Genomic DNA, 15,129 nt, shown 5'->3' with positions numbered 1-15,129 from the left:
CTGACTTTGGGCAGAACAAATCTTATTAGCCAGAAGAATCACAGAATCACACAACATCCCAGTCTGGGAGGGACCTCAAAACATCATCTGGTCCAACCTTCCATGGCAAAGGGGGCCTAGATGAGATTATCTATCACCCTGTCCAATCGCATCTTGAAAATCTCCAGAGATGGGGACTCCACCACATCCCTGGGGAGGTTGTCCCACTGATTGATTGTTCTCACTGTAATAAATTTCTTTCTTATATCAAGATGAAACCTCTCCTGGTGCAACTTGTACCTGTTGCCCCTTATCCTCTCCATGTGTCTCTGTGTGAAGAGAGAGCCTCCATCCTCTTTATAGCCACTCTAAGTACTGGAGTACTGTGATGAGGTCCCCGTGAGCCTTCTCTTCGCCAGGCAGAAAAGACCTAACTCCTTCAGTCTTTCTTCACAGGGCACGTTCTCCAGCCCTCTCATCATCTTCATGGCCCTTGTTTGGACCGTCTCCAGTCTGATCATGCCTTTATTGAATTGTGAGGACCAGAACTGGACAGAGAACTCCAGGTGCAGCCTGACAAGTGCTCAGCAGAGTGGGATGATCACATCTCTATCGCTGACAGTAATGTCCCTGCCGATGCAGCCCAGGATCTGATTTGCCTTCGCAGCTGCAGTGGTTCACTGCTGACTCATGGTCAGCCAGTTGTCCACCAGGACCCCCAGGTCCCTTTCAGCGATGCTGCTCCCCAACCACACAGGTCCTCTTCCGTTATGTCGTCCCAGGTGCAGGACCTTCAACTTGTCTTTGTTAAGCCTCATACAGTTTTTGCTGGCCCACTTTTCCACTCTGTCCAGGTCTCTCTGTAAGAAGGCTCTCCCTTCTGACGTTTCCACCTCACCACCCAGCTTAGTGTCATCAGCAAACCTGGTGAGGCTGCTTTCAATGCTGTTGTCCAGATCATTTATGAAGATGTTCCCTGGGGGACGCCACTTGCGACAGGCTTGTCAGCCTGAGTGAAAAACCATTGATTGCCATCCTCTGAGTGTGCCCCATGACCCAATTTCTTACCCATCTCACAGACCACCCATCCCGTCTGTATCTTTCCAGTTTGTCTAGGAGAAGGTTGTGGGAAAAGAAAGATATGTAGATTTTCATACTTCTGGTAGACTTGAAAAAAAAATGAATGTTTTCTGAAGTAAAAATCCCCTTGAGATTTTTTTCAAATTACAAGAGACGGTGTAACAGTTCTCAATTACAGCAGAGCATCTCTGAAACCCTAAACTTTAACATTCATGAGATTATCTAATCATGGATATTTATTTAGAATGGTTTGTTGTTACCTCTTATAAATACGCAACTGCTTTGTTGTACACATATAATGACTAACAGTCACGTAACTATCAGAAGCTAACTTTAAAAAGTTAATAAACCCTGTTCACTTCAAGCCAGTTTAGAACAACTGTCCAAGTCCTTATACGCTGCCTCAAGCATTTTACAGAGTTACCATGTCTCCAAAAAAAAAGCCTTACTATTAACAGCAAAGAAAACAGCTTCTTCAGTTCCAAGGAGAAATTATTTCTTTTAAAGTAACTTTAAAAAAGGCAGTGCTATTCCTACCCTGAGAGTTGATAGAAAAACATGGGAGTTCCACATTGCCCCAGAAAATACAGACTTTTCTTTTTATGGAAATTACAAAATCTGTCAGCTTCCTTTACAAGAACAGTTAAAAAGCCAGCTTTGGCACAAGCAACAGGCATCTGATAGCTGCTGGTTTATATCCAGTATGAACTGGAAACCAGGTAACCAGGAACAATGAGAATCAGACCTCTTGGCAAAAGATGGCCAGTCATTTCTCCTTCCAAAGTCAAGTTTAGGGCTCTGTGAGACAAGCGCTGCTAACTTCTATCTGGGTAGCTGAAGAAGTCAGTAAGCACACTGAGCTTCCACATTTACCCCTCCACCAAAAACTGACCAGTCTTACAACAGGAGCAGAAGCTCATGTTCAGTGTTGGAAGGCTGTATTTGAAAAATGATACTCATGACCAGTTAGATACTAGGCTGTGTTGTGAATTGTGGTAACTTTATTTTATGGCTAGATATTTGCATTTGCCACCTCTGCATCAGAGAAAAAGCAGCTGGCAAGGGGCAAGGCAATTAGGTGCAACAATACTCTAATCCATCACTTCCACCTCACACTGAGCTCAGTCACAAATTACATTCAGATCAACCACTAATTTCTTCAGGTAATCTTTCTACTACTGTTTACCATTCAAGTTTTGCCTTCCTGTAGAGTATTTTGAGCAATTTATCCAATCTTGCTTATACAGCAACCCATTTGATCAGCTGTTTTAAAGATCTACTACATTACTTTCATAGAATCATAGAATGACTTTGCAGTACAAACACTTCCTTATCCAAGTCAGTTAGTAAGTATAAACACCATCCATAAAAGGTCAAGAATTTAATACGAAAACAATATTTCTATCAGTTTGTCTTTCCACAGGGTGGGATGAATTAGTGAGGAGATTATTCTAAAGGAAGCAGGCTGATGAGTAAGCTTTCCATTCTCCAGCAAATCTTTCCACTAATATTCTACAAGGGGAGGAACAAAGCGAGCAGCTTAAAAGAGAGCACCAGCACCAGCAGAGTTCTGAATTCTATCTGGGTGTCACTCACAGGGTCACCAAATGGTACATGTGCAGTCAGTTATGGATCCAGAATGCCTGCTGAATTACAAGACTGAGGACTGAACCTGAGAGTGACTCTCAGTGCACAGCCTCCCTTGAAGTTACTAGTTCTTCTATATGACAGTCTGGTTCCAGTCTGTAAGTGTACGTCTGAATTCCGCCAGATGCATTCACTCAGACTCCAATTACCTTAAAACCTCCCATTGCCTATCTAGTTTGAGAAGTCTTTGGACAGAATGACAGCAGTAAGATCAAAGTAAAAAGCCCTTAAAAAGAGAAAACAATTACTCATGCAAAAAAACAAAGGAAACTCTCCACTACCCTGAAATTGAAAACATGAAATTTGAGGCAAAATAATTAGAAGTCTAGAATCATCAGTCTGCTCACAGAGGAAGAACTGAAGGATTTGGCCACGTTGATAGGGATAACCTTTCAAACACAAGAACTGTCACAATCTGCTGAACAGAGAAAAGCTAACCCAAATAAATGAACAGGCCAATGTAGTACTAAATTAATTTTATAAAATGCAAATCATTAAAGATATAATTTCTAACTGAAAATCTCTCGGGATTGAATTTCAACTTCAAACGGTATTTAAGAAAGGACCTGCAACAGACAACTAAAGTAACGACAATATTAAAAGAACAGAAACATCTCAGAAACATAAGCTATGTATAAGGAATGGCAAAGCAGAATCAACCAATAACCATTAAAATAATCTAAGTTTCCAAAATTTATAGCCATAAAGATGCATGCAAAAAGGAAAATAGAGAGATTAGCAAGAAGGTAGAGCAAAATCAAGAACTTTTGAGTAGCAATTATGGCTGAACTCAACTGAACCAAAATCATTGAAAATGAAGTGTTAAAAGAAACTACCAAAACCCCTTACCACTACTCATTCTGCTGTCTACTCATTATTTCAAAACTTAGGCATCTGATCCAATTTGCAAGACACTGAGAAACAATGCTCACCACATCTTCATAAAACTTGCATTCTCTAGGACAAAGCATTAATAGGAATCTCAGCTTCTTATCAATACATCTGTCATCACACAAGCTCTTCTGCTGGACAGTACTTCAACCTAATATTAATGAAGTAAGTATTACACTTTTCTACTATATCGCAAGTGTTACAAAATGTCAAAATATTTTTTAAAAGTACCTTTTGTGTAATCAACAACAGCCTCCAATGCTGCTATTCGGACATCTACGAAGTGCCCATATTCTGCATATGACTTGAAGAGAGCAGGGTCACTTGGGACATGACCATTCTTCTGAAGCACTCGAATGGCTTTCAAACAGCTAGATGTGGTAGAAACATGAAATTTACATTAGGTTTCTGGAATGCCAGCCAAGAAGAATAAAATTACTTTCTTCTACATCAAATATTGCAATTTTCCTAGAATTATATTATTAAAATTAACACATTACAATTACGTTCACAGTAACATAAAACATAGCTCTCATTAATTGAATTAGGCAGAAACACAAACAAAATTCCCCACTGTGTCAAAGTTACCGCTTGGTTTCACTAGAACTGTACTAACCTACAGAGAAAACACAGCTCGGGCTATGTTGTGTACTCTATAGATATTGTTACAAGGCCACCTTTTGTAAAACTTTCATAAATGCCCTTCATAAAGTGGTACAAGCATGATCAACTTACGCCTGCTATTGAAAGTCTACATTGAAAGAAATTAATGTTGAAAAATAAAGCAAGACAAACTTACACTATCAGCTTTTGGAAACTGGAAGGAATTTGACAGTTAAGATTAAGACACGCAAGCTAAAATCGCAAATACTAACTATAGAAAGGCAGAAAAAACCCAAAAAATTAGCGTTAATGTGTCTGCTCTCTTCATGGGTATAACAATTACTGAACCACACCTGACTGTAATGGTATGCCTGTAACTGGGAAGAAGCTTCTCCATATTTAGGAAACGGGTAATTTCCTCAAGAATAAGTCGAACATCAGGATTTAAGTTATCCAGTGTTCGAACTTCATTGTTCACACTGACTGCAGGAGTTACAGAGTTGGCGAGGGCATCAATCAGCTCAGCACGATAGTAGTTGTCTGAAAACTAGATAAAAACAGCATTTAAAAATAAGCAAATATAACAATATATATTCTTTAAAAGCTAAGAAATGTTGAAGCACTGTTACAGAACAAGATCTTAGAACAAAACCCATGTAAGAAACTGCATGAGACAGCAAAACAGGAATAAATTTGTTCTGAAAACAGATCTGAGAGTGATTGAGCAAGCAGACATACTACCATTAATCTTCACTCTGTAATAAGAGCATATTAATAGTAATACACTGTTTTATAAAAATGCAAAAATCAGGCATTGAAAAATTTCCAAATATGGAAAATGAAAGCGATTATTTCCAAATGTGAGCACCTAAAACTACCTGTCTGTTTCTATATTCAGTACTAAGGTTACCAAGGTGCTTGTTACCTCAGAAAATCACACTATCAGACAGTAGACAGCAACTTCACAAGCTTCTGAGGTGAACTAATGGCCTCACTGCTGCTTAGTGAGGAAAATGTTGCTTCTTCATTTGCTCCTTTTACCTGGGCTCACAGTTTCACCTCTTCCATTGTGCTGGCTGTTGCATTTGTGGGTCATGTTAATTTAGTAAGCAGCAAAAAGTATAAAAAAAAAAAGTAAAAGCAGACAAAAGTACTGGATTTGAAGATTTGTTAATTTAATCTAAACAAACACAGTATCTGTCAGATTCAGCAGAAGATGTCAAATACATGCATAGAAGGGACATGTGGGAAAGTGAGGCAGGATCTCTCTATTGCTGGTGGGGAGATGTTAGCACAACCTGCTACATTGTGTGACTACTGGTGCTTGCCTTCACAGGTCTAACTCTCCACCCTCCATCATCCTCCTACTTCAGTAATCTTGCAATGAGTGTCTTGTTACAGTATGTGCTTCTACACACAAGAAAGTGAGGCTCAAGAGGTTTCAGATTTATTCCATTTAACTTTGTGTACTTAATTGGGAAGATTATGCTAGGCTCCCAGAAGCTGTAGACTTCCTCTGTAGCTAGGGAGATGGAATTTTGTATCATCACAGCATTTTAAAGGTCTTCTAACCATCCTCCAGAGGGGGTCTGTGTGGGAAGGAACTTTAGATGACACTCCAACTCAGATGCTTCAATTTAGTGATGGAACAATATTAACCAGGGTTTCAGCTGTTATTTAACTAGATTAAGGCAATCTATTTATGTGAGGTAGAGCTGACATTCAGAACTCAAAATCTGAGAGTCCTACATATAATTTAAAAAGATGATTTTATTTTCCTTACTCTTTCAAATACTCTTCTCAAGGTGAAAAAACCCCAACAAACCAGTGCTTAACTTTGCATGCTACATGTTAGCCTCATGCATATTTTCTCAAAACACATGGGTCTTCTGAAAGAAAAAGAGTAAAGCAAGAAAAGTCTGTGTGCAAATGAAGACAGGCAGGTCCTTAGTAAGTCAACAAGCACAAAGAGCTTTGAAACATCCAAGAAATGTTGCCATAGAAATGTCAGCTACAGAACATTCTGTAACATTTACTGTTTAGTTTAGTGTATCACCTTTTCATAACTCTCCTAGGCAGATATTTACATTAGTGGCATAAAACATCATGCAGTATATTAACTAAGCCTTTTTTCAATGAAAATTGAGAGATTAAAATAAACACATTCTTTACCTTATTCTTCCTGTTATCATTATACTTGATCAAATCCAAAATAAACATTAAAACCTCCTTAGGACAGAGATTGTGAACATCTCTCAGAAGGGCCATGGCCACAGGCATAGTCTGTGCAATAAAATTAATATTAACATCATTCTTACATTACTGAAATGATAATTACACCCTGAAAAGAGGTACATCCTGAAAATGACCAACTAACAATTTTACAATATCAAAAGTCTCTGAAAAGTTGTATTTAAATGCTTCTGAAAGTCATACCATAGGCTATATAATTTTCAGATCAAATAAACTATGCAAGTATTGCTTCAAATTAGTCATAGTGCAGACATTTAAAAAAACCTGTACATCCAAGAAAAGCCTTTCAAGTCAAGGCACCATCAAAAACACAGCAAATGAAAAATAATGAAACATAGAAAATGATGATGGAACTAATTCTGAGACAGACACAGAATTTGAGTGCTTTCATGTGAACATGATGTCTAAGCTTCCACTATCATTGAGAGGTACAGATCCAACACAGTCAGTGAAGCCTAAACAATTATTAGCCAGGTAGGTATTACCCCGATTAGGTATTTATTTTAGAATGAGATGAACAACTCTTTTAGGCTCCACTCACATAGATTTAGGAATCTTACTCTAGATCTATAAACTTGGAACATGGGATTAAAAGGGCCAAAAGTGTAAGATTCAGTGAGAAGGAATGAACAATGACAAGAAGAGCAGAAAAATACAAAAGAAGGTCCAAGAAAGAGACTGGTGGGGACAAGGTTGAAGCAGTTTCGGACAGAGTAAAAAAACAAAATCTGGGTTTTCTCTATAATTAGGAATATGAAATCTGTGAAATAAGAACTCAACCATCCAATAATTATAAAGTGAACCTTGAGAGAAAACAATTGTCATTAATTTTGTTATTCACTGTACAACTAACAGCTACAGGCCCCAGTAAAAAAAAAATCCACATTAACATAAAAATAAGCCGCAGCAATATACGATGTTGACAACTAACAGAAAGGAGAGGGCAAGAAGGATTATGCAGTGTCTTGAACTAAAAAGACCACCAATTAAAGATAAGATTTATGAGATTTTATTTGCAGTGTCATATCAGTGCCATTCATGAATAAAGACAGCTGCTGAATTCACGTGAAAGACCAAATTAGTAGCTTTATCACTGTACAATAAATTCTACTTAAGAATGAGCTCACAAATGTTTACAAATACTTATTATATGTACTCCATTCTTGTGAAGAAACTGCTAATTTAACTTCAGCTATTCAGAAAAAAATTACTAAAATTTTTTAACTGATTTTTGACTAAGATAGAACAAACAGATGCCATGTAAGAAAGAACTAGTTATTTTGGATTTTTATAATGGGGTAAAGCAGGATTGTGCTATGTTTCTGTAGTTTTTAACCATAGGAACATTTTTGTATTTTGAAATCTCTTTTAAAATGTTGAGTGAAAAAATAAATTTTACCTTTTGCAGAAAGTAGCTTTGAAAGTTCATGAAGTTGTTGGTCTTCACAATGTTTGGACAAGTCTTACAACAAAACATTCGGGTAAAGAGGGATTTCATGGCTGGTGGTCCTGTCCACGTACTTACCATGGAATTTGCAATCTGTATAATCAGGGGGGAAGGGAAATTGCATTAACATCACCAGTGCAAGTTTAGTTTGGCTGTAGAAAAATACACATTTTCTCATAATCAAAAAGGATAATTGCCAAGAACATACTGTCCTTCAAACAGATACATATTTTAATCAATGTATTATCTCATATTAGCTAAGTTCACTGCCAAAAAACTTGCTTTTGTACCTTCCCAGCATCTTGGGTTTCATACATTTGCTGTGTGGAGCAATGAAAGCCTGCAGACAAGAACACCTATGCCTGATGATGGATTAAGCCTGATGACAGAATCCGTATTTGTGTGTGTGTGCAGAACCAAATGGGGCCAATGCATCCTACCATGTAGCAGGAGTTTCCATTGTTACAGACCCACCACAAACTAAGGAAAAATCTGGTTTCACACAGAAGAAAATGAATTGTATAATTTCCTTCTAAATTATTTAGCTTGTTTCAAAGGGTATGCAATAAGGGAAAGAAAAGCAAGAGGCTACCTAGACAGGTAGCAATCCACTTCACCATTGCTCTTACATAGGGTGAGTCCTTTATTACTGAAAACCATTTTCCCCCTAAGTCAGCCTTCAAAGGGAAGTCAGAGAGAGTGAAAATACTGCAGTGAGACTAGATGTTCCCTTTGCAACAACAGAAGTCTTCGAACTAAAGCACACACACAGCTTGGTGTCATCGGCAAACTTGCTGAGGGTGCATTCCATCCCACTGTCCATGTCTCTCACAAAGATGTTAAACAACACCAGTCCCAGTACGGCCCCCTGCGGACCCCTGCCTGTCTCCACTTGGACATCAAGCCATTGACCACAACTCTGTGAGTGTGACCATCCAGTCAGTGTGAGTACTAATTCCCCACATCATAATGCAAGTAGCCTGTCCTGCATTATTTCTACTGAAAAAGCCAGTAGGTACACTCTATTTCCGCATCCTTCAGTTCAGTATAGCACAAAAAATTGGCCTAAGATGTAACTGTCATGCACAGCTATGAAACTCCTCAATGTTTGGGGCACAGGTAGCTTGCGGTGGTATTGTTGCTTTTTTAAACCTTATAGCACATCACCAACACCGCAATGGATCTGAATGGAAAAATCAGTCTGCATACTCCCAGGAATTAATACTGTGACAGGTTATTTGTCATGAACTACTCAGCGAAGTGTGTGCATGTGAACCCACGCACACCCACACATCTGTTAACTTCTTTATCAATGAAGATTTAATGTTACCTGGACACTTTATGCCTGAGAGACTTAAGTGCTGTTTTAATATGAAGTACACTGTGCATTTAGAAAGTGTAGTAATTTCAGTTTGGTAATTGCATTATTACCTACCATTTCTCTGTATCAACATGAGTAACCAAGAACGTTTTACAATAGCAACTGTAATCCAGACAGTAGTTACAACTGAATAAAAAGAGAACCCTCCCCCTAACAGTCATGAGGGATGTGGCTTTTTTTCAATAAAGAATACAAATCCTGAATATTTACAAGCTGTGAAAATTAAACCGAGTTGATGACAACAGGATGTGCTTCTTATCAATACCCTGATGTTGGAACTAGTAAAAGAATATACTACACCTTCCTCCTAGGTAACTTACATAAACATATCTACAACTCTGTCCTGCTGTGCTCCTTCGCCTTGATTCAATGTCACAGCCATATTTTTTGCTTAGCTTTAGAATCTTTTTTTAGTAAGTCAACAACCTTATCTGTAGACCCAAGATTTTTCATACAATTACAAATGAGCAAAACTGGTTGTGATTATCTGCAGCCCAATTGCCTGAGAATTCAAAGCAAAGACAGAAAAAACTATTGCATTTAAACATTGTAACAACTGCTCTTTTAATATTTACCTGTGGAATGTACACTTCTAAATATTACAAGTGAATTCATTATGAATCGTGCATATTTTAAGTCAGACACTGGCAGTATAGATACTAGCACGTACACTGGCAGTTTAACATCAGTGTTTCACAATATTAGTGTTTCACAATATTAAAATACTTTGTCACACACATTTATTGGATTTTGGTTTTCAAAACATGGTCAAAGCATTTATTTCTGTACAGGTACTGAGTTATTCTCAACAGGTACATGGCAGAAAGCAAGCTATATGCCAATAACCTAAACTCTATAAATGTAAATAAGTGAGCCTTTATGTCCATAAAATATGTCAATAACATGCCTTTTCAGAAATTCTTATTCTTCTGTGTTTCTACTCAGTTGTTTTATAGGATTCTCTAATTTTCAATCTTAATGACGATTTTGTGTCCAAACAAAAAAGATCTTCCCTTTTCAAGGCAATTATTTGGGTTTTTAATATTTAATTGTAGATGAACATGATGTTTATTTTGTGCCCCTATTCAACCTGAAACAATACTGAGCAGCAATCCAAATTCACATAGACATACAGATAAATTTCAGCACTTTAGAGTTCTCAACAGACAGGCCAAGGAACTTCCCAGGAAAATTAAAAAAATACATTTTGGCTCTGAAAAAGATTAAACAAAAGTATTTTATTTTTGCCACTTAACGAAATCTGGAAAAATCCCTTGTGGTTTTCATGTCTGACATCTCAATTTTGACAATTATGAAAGCCTTCTGCAGTCTCCATTTACAGACAAAAATAATACAGCTTTCCCTTCAAATCAGTCATGTTAAAAATACTTGGCAAACACTTTTAAGAGGCTAAATATCAAGCCAGTTAAAGAATTGTGATGAGTTTTGACCTATTTTCAAATGTTCACAATCTCTAGTGGATTTCTTCCTTTATTCCCATCCATACAACCTCACCTTTGCAAGGCAGAAGCAGGCCAGCATTCTCACTCGGTAGAAACATTGTTCCTGTTCTAGTATATCAGTCAGTGCAAGCCGCGATGCTGGAGTAGGGAACTTTTCCAATGCCAGAATGGCTTCTTCTTGTGCAACCACATCTCTCTCATATCGAAGCTGATACTGCCACATGAAATCAGATTGTTCAAATTCTACCTTCCTCAGTACTGACATATCAGGGTCAATTCTTATCCAGAGCAAAGGGGAATCAGCACTACAACAGACATGAAAAACATTAATAGCTCACAACATTTCAAGACTAGAGAAATTCCAAAGATGTTCTAACTTGACATGAGTTAAAGTATTTAGAGTCAAAAAACCCTAAAAGAATCTAAGTTAGAAGGGACTTCTGAAAGTCACCTGGTCCAATCTCCTGCTTCTGGAATGGCAACTCTGTAGCCCCCCAGGGCAATCTGTCCAAACCTCTAATACGCCAAGGGGAATACAGTGGTTTAGTATTGTTAACCTACAGATCTGAGTTCACGGTAAACTTCTGTATAATCTCAATATATTTCATTCTACTTCCTCAGACACCATTACTTTCACAGGTGACCAGCACTTCGTCACCTTCTACAATTTAAGACTACCAAAAAAAAAAAAAACGACCCCACCAAAAAAACCCCCAGAGAAAATCTGGTGGTAAACACCCACATGTTTTATATACTGTTTTTTATCAACACATGTGAAAGTGCTTTACAAATACATAATGCTTTGATGTTGAAAGCTGACATGGGTAACCATGCAAATACACAGAACTGCCAAGCCAAATGACGATAAAAGTAAAAGTATCAACAGACAGGATTAAAGTTTTAGTCCTACAGACAAAATTGCTCGGTTGTATTTCATTTTTTTTATACTGTAGTATTCACACAGCACCATGACTGCACAAGTCATTCATAGGAGCAACAAGCACAAACTATATAATCAAGTCTGTTACTCAGTTTTCCACACAAAATTGATAACAGCAAAATACAGACATGGAATTAGGAGAGAGTTTGAAATGACGAAAAGAGCATCATTGTAAATATGATGTGTATTTCTATATACATTTGTAGAATATCTAGAATTACTGTCAAGATAGTAGCTAGAGAAGAAAGGATAGTGAAAAGAAGAGTGCATATACAGGGTTTAGAAGAACAGAAAAGAACAAACACTATCATATATGCTTGGAGCAGAGGAGTCCAAACCGGATAAAAGAACAACAGCATCGCAGACTAGAAGATATCATTAGAAATGTGTAAGAAAGAATCAAGTAATTTACTCTATCGCCTTATCAGGCCTAAGATGATTTTTTTTTAAGTTAGAGCAGTTAACCCATACATTTTACACTTGACCAGAATCTTCCCAGTTACAGAAGAAAAGTCTTAAAAGAAGGTAAAGAAATGTGGCATAGTCTTGAAATTTGCCAGTCATATAATGAAATACAACACTACTATCAAATCCTTCAAAACAGCATGCTTCAGACAAGGGGAACATGGCTCAGTCTCACACTGAGAAACTCCAAGCTAACTTACTCCATAGCTGAAAGGTCCATGTCCACCTCTTCTCCATTCATCAATGGAATCTTTTTCTTCTTATTTCTATTAAAAAAGAGAAAATAGAAAAAAAAGGTATTAGAAAAATTGCCATACTAGCAAAGACATGTTTATAATTGAAGCTTAAGCCTGAAAAAGCACTCTGTGTATTTGACCACACTGAAAAAAATGCTCTCTCCAGCAAAAACTGTTCACAAAGTTGAACTGTGCATCAGTTTTGTTCAAATAATAATCACCAATACTTTACACTGGTTTAAACTTGACTCCCACCATTTTTACAGTTACACATAAGTTACACACTTTAAGAAGAAGAGATCAAAACAGTTACGAGAATGTATTAGGAAACTGAAAAAATCTGTTTGGGAAGTATGTTACTCTTCTTGCTCATTAGGTTTAGTGAACAGCCCTGGCACTCTCAACAGAAAAGGAAAATTATGCCAGTGCTTTATTCATCTGTCTTCACTTGAGGTACTCCTCTGGCCTACATTTGTCTTCTCTCTAATTTGTCTTTCTCATTCAAAGGCATTTTGAATAACTCAATTAATTAGAGTCTTCATTCAGCTTGTTCTATATAAAATAGCTCTTCATAAAACTTTTATAAAATTTAAGACCTTTACTTAAAATTAAGAACTGCATATAAAATGTAAAGTTTCTTGCTGTCCATAAAGAGTAGTAAAGTCTATTTTCTTCCCTTACATCACAGGTAAATCTTATTCAGTAAGATTAACAAATTATAAGCACAAACTTTAAAAAGCATATCTTTGTCACCAATGCATTACATGTTTTCCTATATATATGTATACTAAAAATACTTGCAGTTTGTACTTTAATTCTTACCTTCTGCTTTTAGAATGACAAGGTATATCATGTTTAAGGCTGTTTTCTTCAATCTGCAATGTATGGTTGAATGATCCATCAAGTTCTTGCACTGTCACTTTAAGAGGACCCTTCAGGTTCACAAGATTTTGTTATTAACATTAAAACTATGCTTATTAATGTATACATCATACTTCCATGTGTATGCAAAATACGGAAAATTGGCCTTACCACATATTTCTGAGTCCCAGGAGACGTGTAGTCTTGTTTTATTTCCAATTCTAATACATTCCGTTTTCTATTAAATGCAAAGCTACCGTAAAATTTTACCACTCCACTCTGATCCCTAATAAGCAGTATAGGAATTCTAGTGCACAATGCAGTAGTTATAAACAAATATAATTCTCAATGTTTTCACTCTTTACACTTAATGCTTCTTTATTCCTAGAATTTCCTATCCCAAGAAAGTCAGGAAATTACAACACTTATGTTAGTTCCTGAACTTTTAAAGATTTTTTTCTTTAAACAGTTCTTTAATGTACAATCATGTAACTTATGGAGAAAAACTGAAGTACAGTGAAAAATAACTAGTAAGAAAAAAGTCATTATGAAAAGCTATATTGTACCCCACCACATCCAATGTCCTCGGCATGCTCTCAGAGAAAGTAATCAAGTAAGACTTCAGTAATTAAAATATTATTTGTTTTATTATATATTTCTGTTAAATAATAATACCCATGCTACATTTAACTCAATTACTTTATTCCAGTTTTTCAAACTGGGTCACTGTGAGCATTCACCTGTGTGTGTATGTGTACATGTACATATATATATACATACACACATATACATACATACGTATGAGTTCACATACACATGAAAGTATACAATGTGACTGATAAAAAGTAATTATCTCACTCTGCATTTTTATTCTGGGCAACAATTTCTTCAAGTCAACTGATCCTGCGAATAACTTCATCACGCATTATTTGTATGACAGCCATTACTACACTTTATTTCTAGTAAAACTAAAACACTAGAATGAAGTATTTTAGTCTAGTGCATGCTCCCAACAAGTGTCTGACAATATAAGACAAAAGCAGAGAAGGAAAACCTGTTCTTCCATGTCCTGACATTTAAGATTAAAAAGAGGCTTCTTATCATACATGCATTATTAACTTTTCTCCCAAAGTATGGTCATTTGGCTTCAGACTGGTTCTGTTCACAGTGTCTGCCTTCATAAAGGTCTGGGACTTTGTCATCAGGTACAGGTTAAGGCATTTTTAGTGGTTTCTTCAGCACAAGGTTTAAACTCAGCATCAACGCAGCACTCATTAATAGTATAAGATAGCGGTAGTTAACAGTCATAAGATATCCTCCCAAGCAATGCAAAGACCTGCTGTGGTCTTACAAGGTGGAAAACCTACCATCACAGGTGCAACAACGTTTCAAGTATGGTAGGAAGGTTGCAACCATAGGATTAAACACAAGTTACAGTTAACAGGAACAGCCTTGGAGCCAAAGTCCAGAGAAGCTGAAAAATCCCTAAATCTGAGTTAAAATTCTTCCTTGCTTATGGAACTGATGTAGTTAAGATTCACCCAGCTCACAGAGTAATGCTGACATTTAGGTATAGTTGCAGTGTGAACATATGTACATATAGAACCCGTATTTTTCTCAAATGTTTGGCACAGCTAAGTATGGAAATTAGGATAATGCGTATTTATACTTTACAAATACATTTGATGCAGATGAAATACTAACTTCTCATATTGCTCTCTAAATATTAATTATACAGTGTTTTTTAGTTAGATATTGAGATGCGTGAACATTATTAAGTCAGCTTAAATAAAAAATGTCTAAATACAAATACCTACTTTTGTTTTATGTTAGAACAGCAAGGTATAGTTTTGCTGCAGTCATGTTAATTAAAACTACCAATT

General features: G+C 36.7%; 1 protein-coding gene across 1 annotated transcript in view; it reads right to left on the bottom strand.

The window, feature by feature from the left end:
- TAF2 (TAF2 RNA polymerase II, TATA box binding protein (TBP)-associated factor, 150kDa) overlaps nt 1–15,129 on the bottom strand; it is a 61,292-nt gene that overhangs the window by 19,477 nt on the left and 26,686 nt on the right. Inside the window, exons 13-20 of the mRNA XM_010085484.1 lie at nt 13,418–13,532; nt 13,208–13,317; nt 12,350–12,415; nt 10,797–11,049; nt 7,853–7,993; nt 6,373–6,483; nt 4,554–4,747; nt 3,829–3,968 (exon numbers count right to left, since the gene is read on the bottom strand). Coding sequence (XP_010083786.1) covers nt 3,829–3,968; nt 4,554–4,747; nt 6,373–6,483; nt 7,853–7,993; nt 10,797–11,049; nt 12,350–12,415; nt 13,208–13,317; nt 13,418–13,532 — 1,130 coding nt within the window. The remainder of the gene's footprint in view (nt 1–3,828; nt 3,969–4,553; nt 4,748–6,372; nt 6,484–7,852; nt 7,994–10,796; nt 11,050–12,349; nt 12,416–13,207; nt 13,318–13,417; nt 13,533–15,129) is intronic.

This window comes from Pterocles gutturalis, unplaced genomic scaffold (genome assembly GCF_000699245.1).
Source record: "Pterocles gutturalis isolate BGI_N339 unplaced genomic scaffold, ASM69924v1 scaffold7910, whole genome shotgun sequence".
NCBI classification, from domain to species: Eukaryota; Metazoa; Chordata; class Aves; order Pterocliformes; family Pteroclidae; genus Pterocles; species Pterocles gutturalis.
This window is presented reverse-complemented; position numbering and strand designations above follow the sequence as displayed.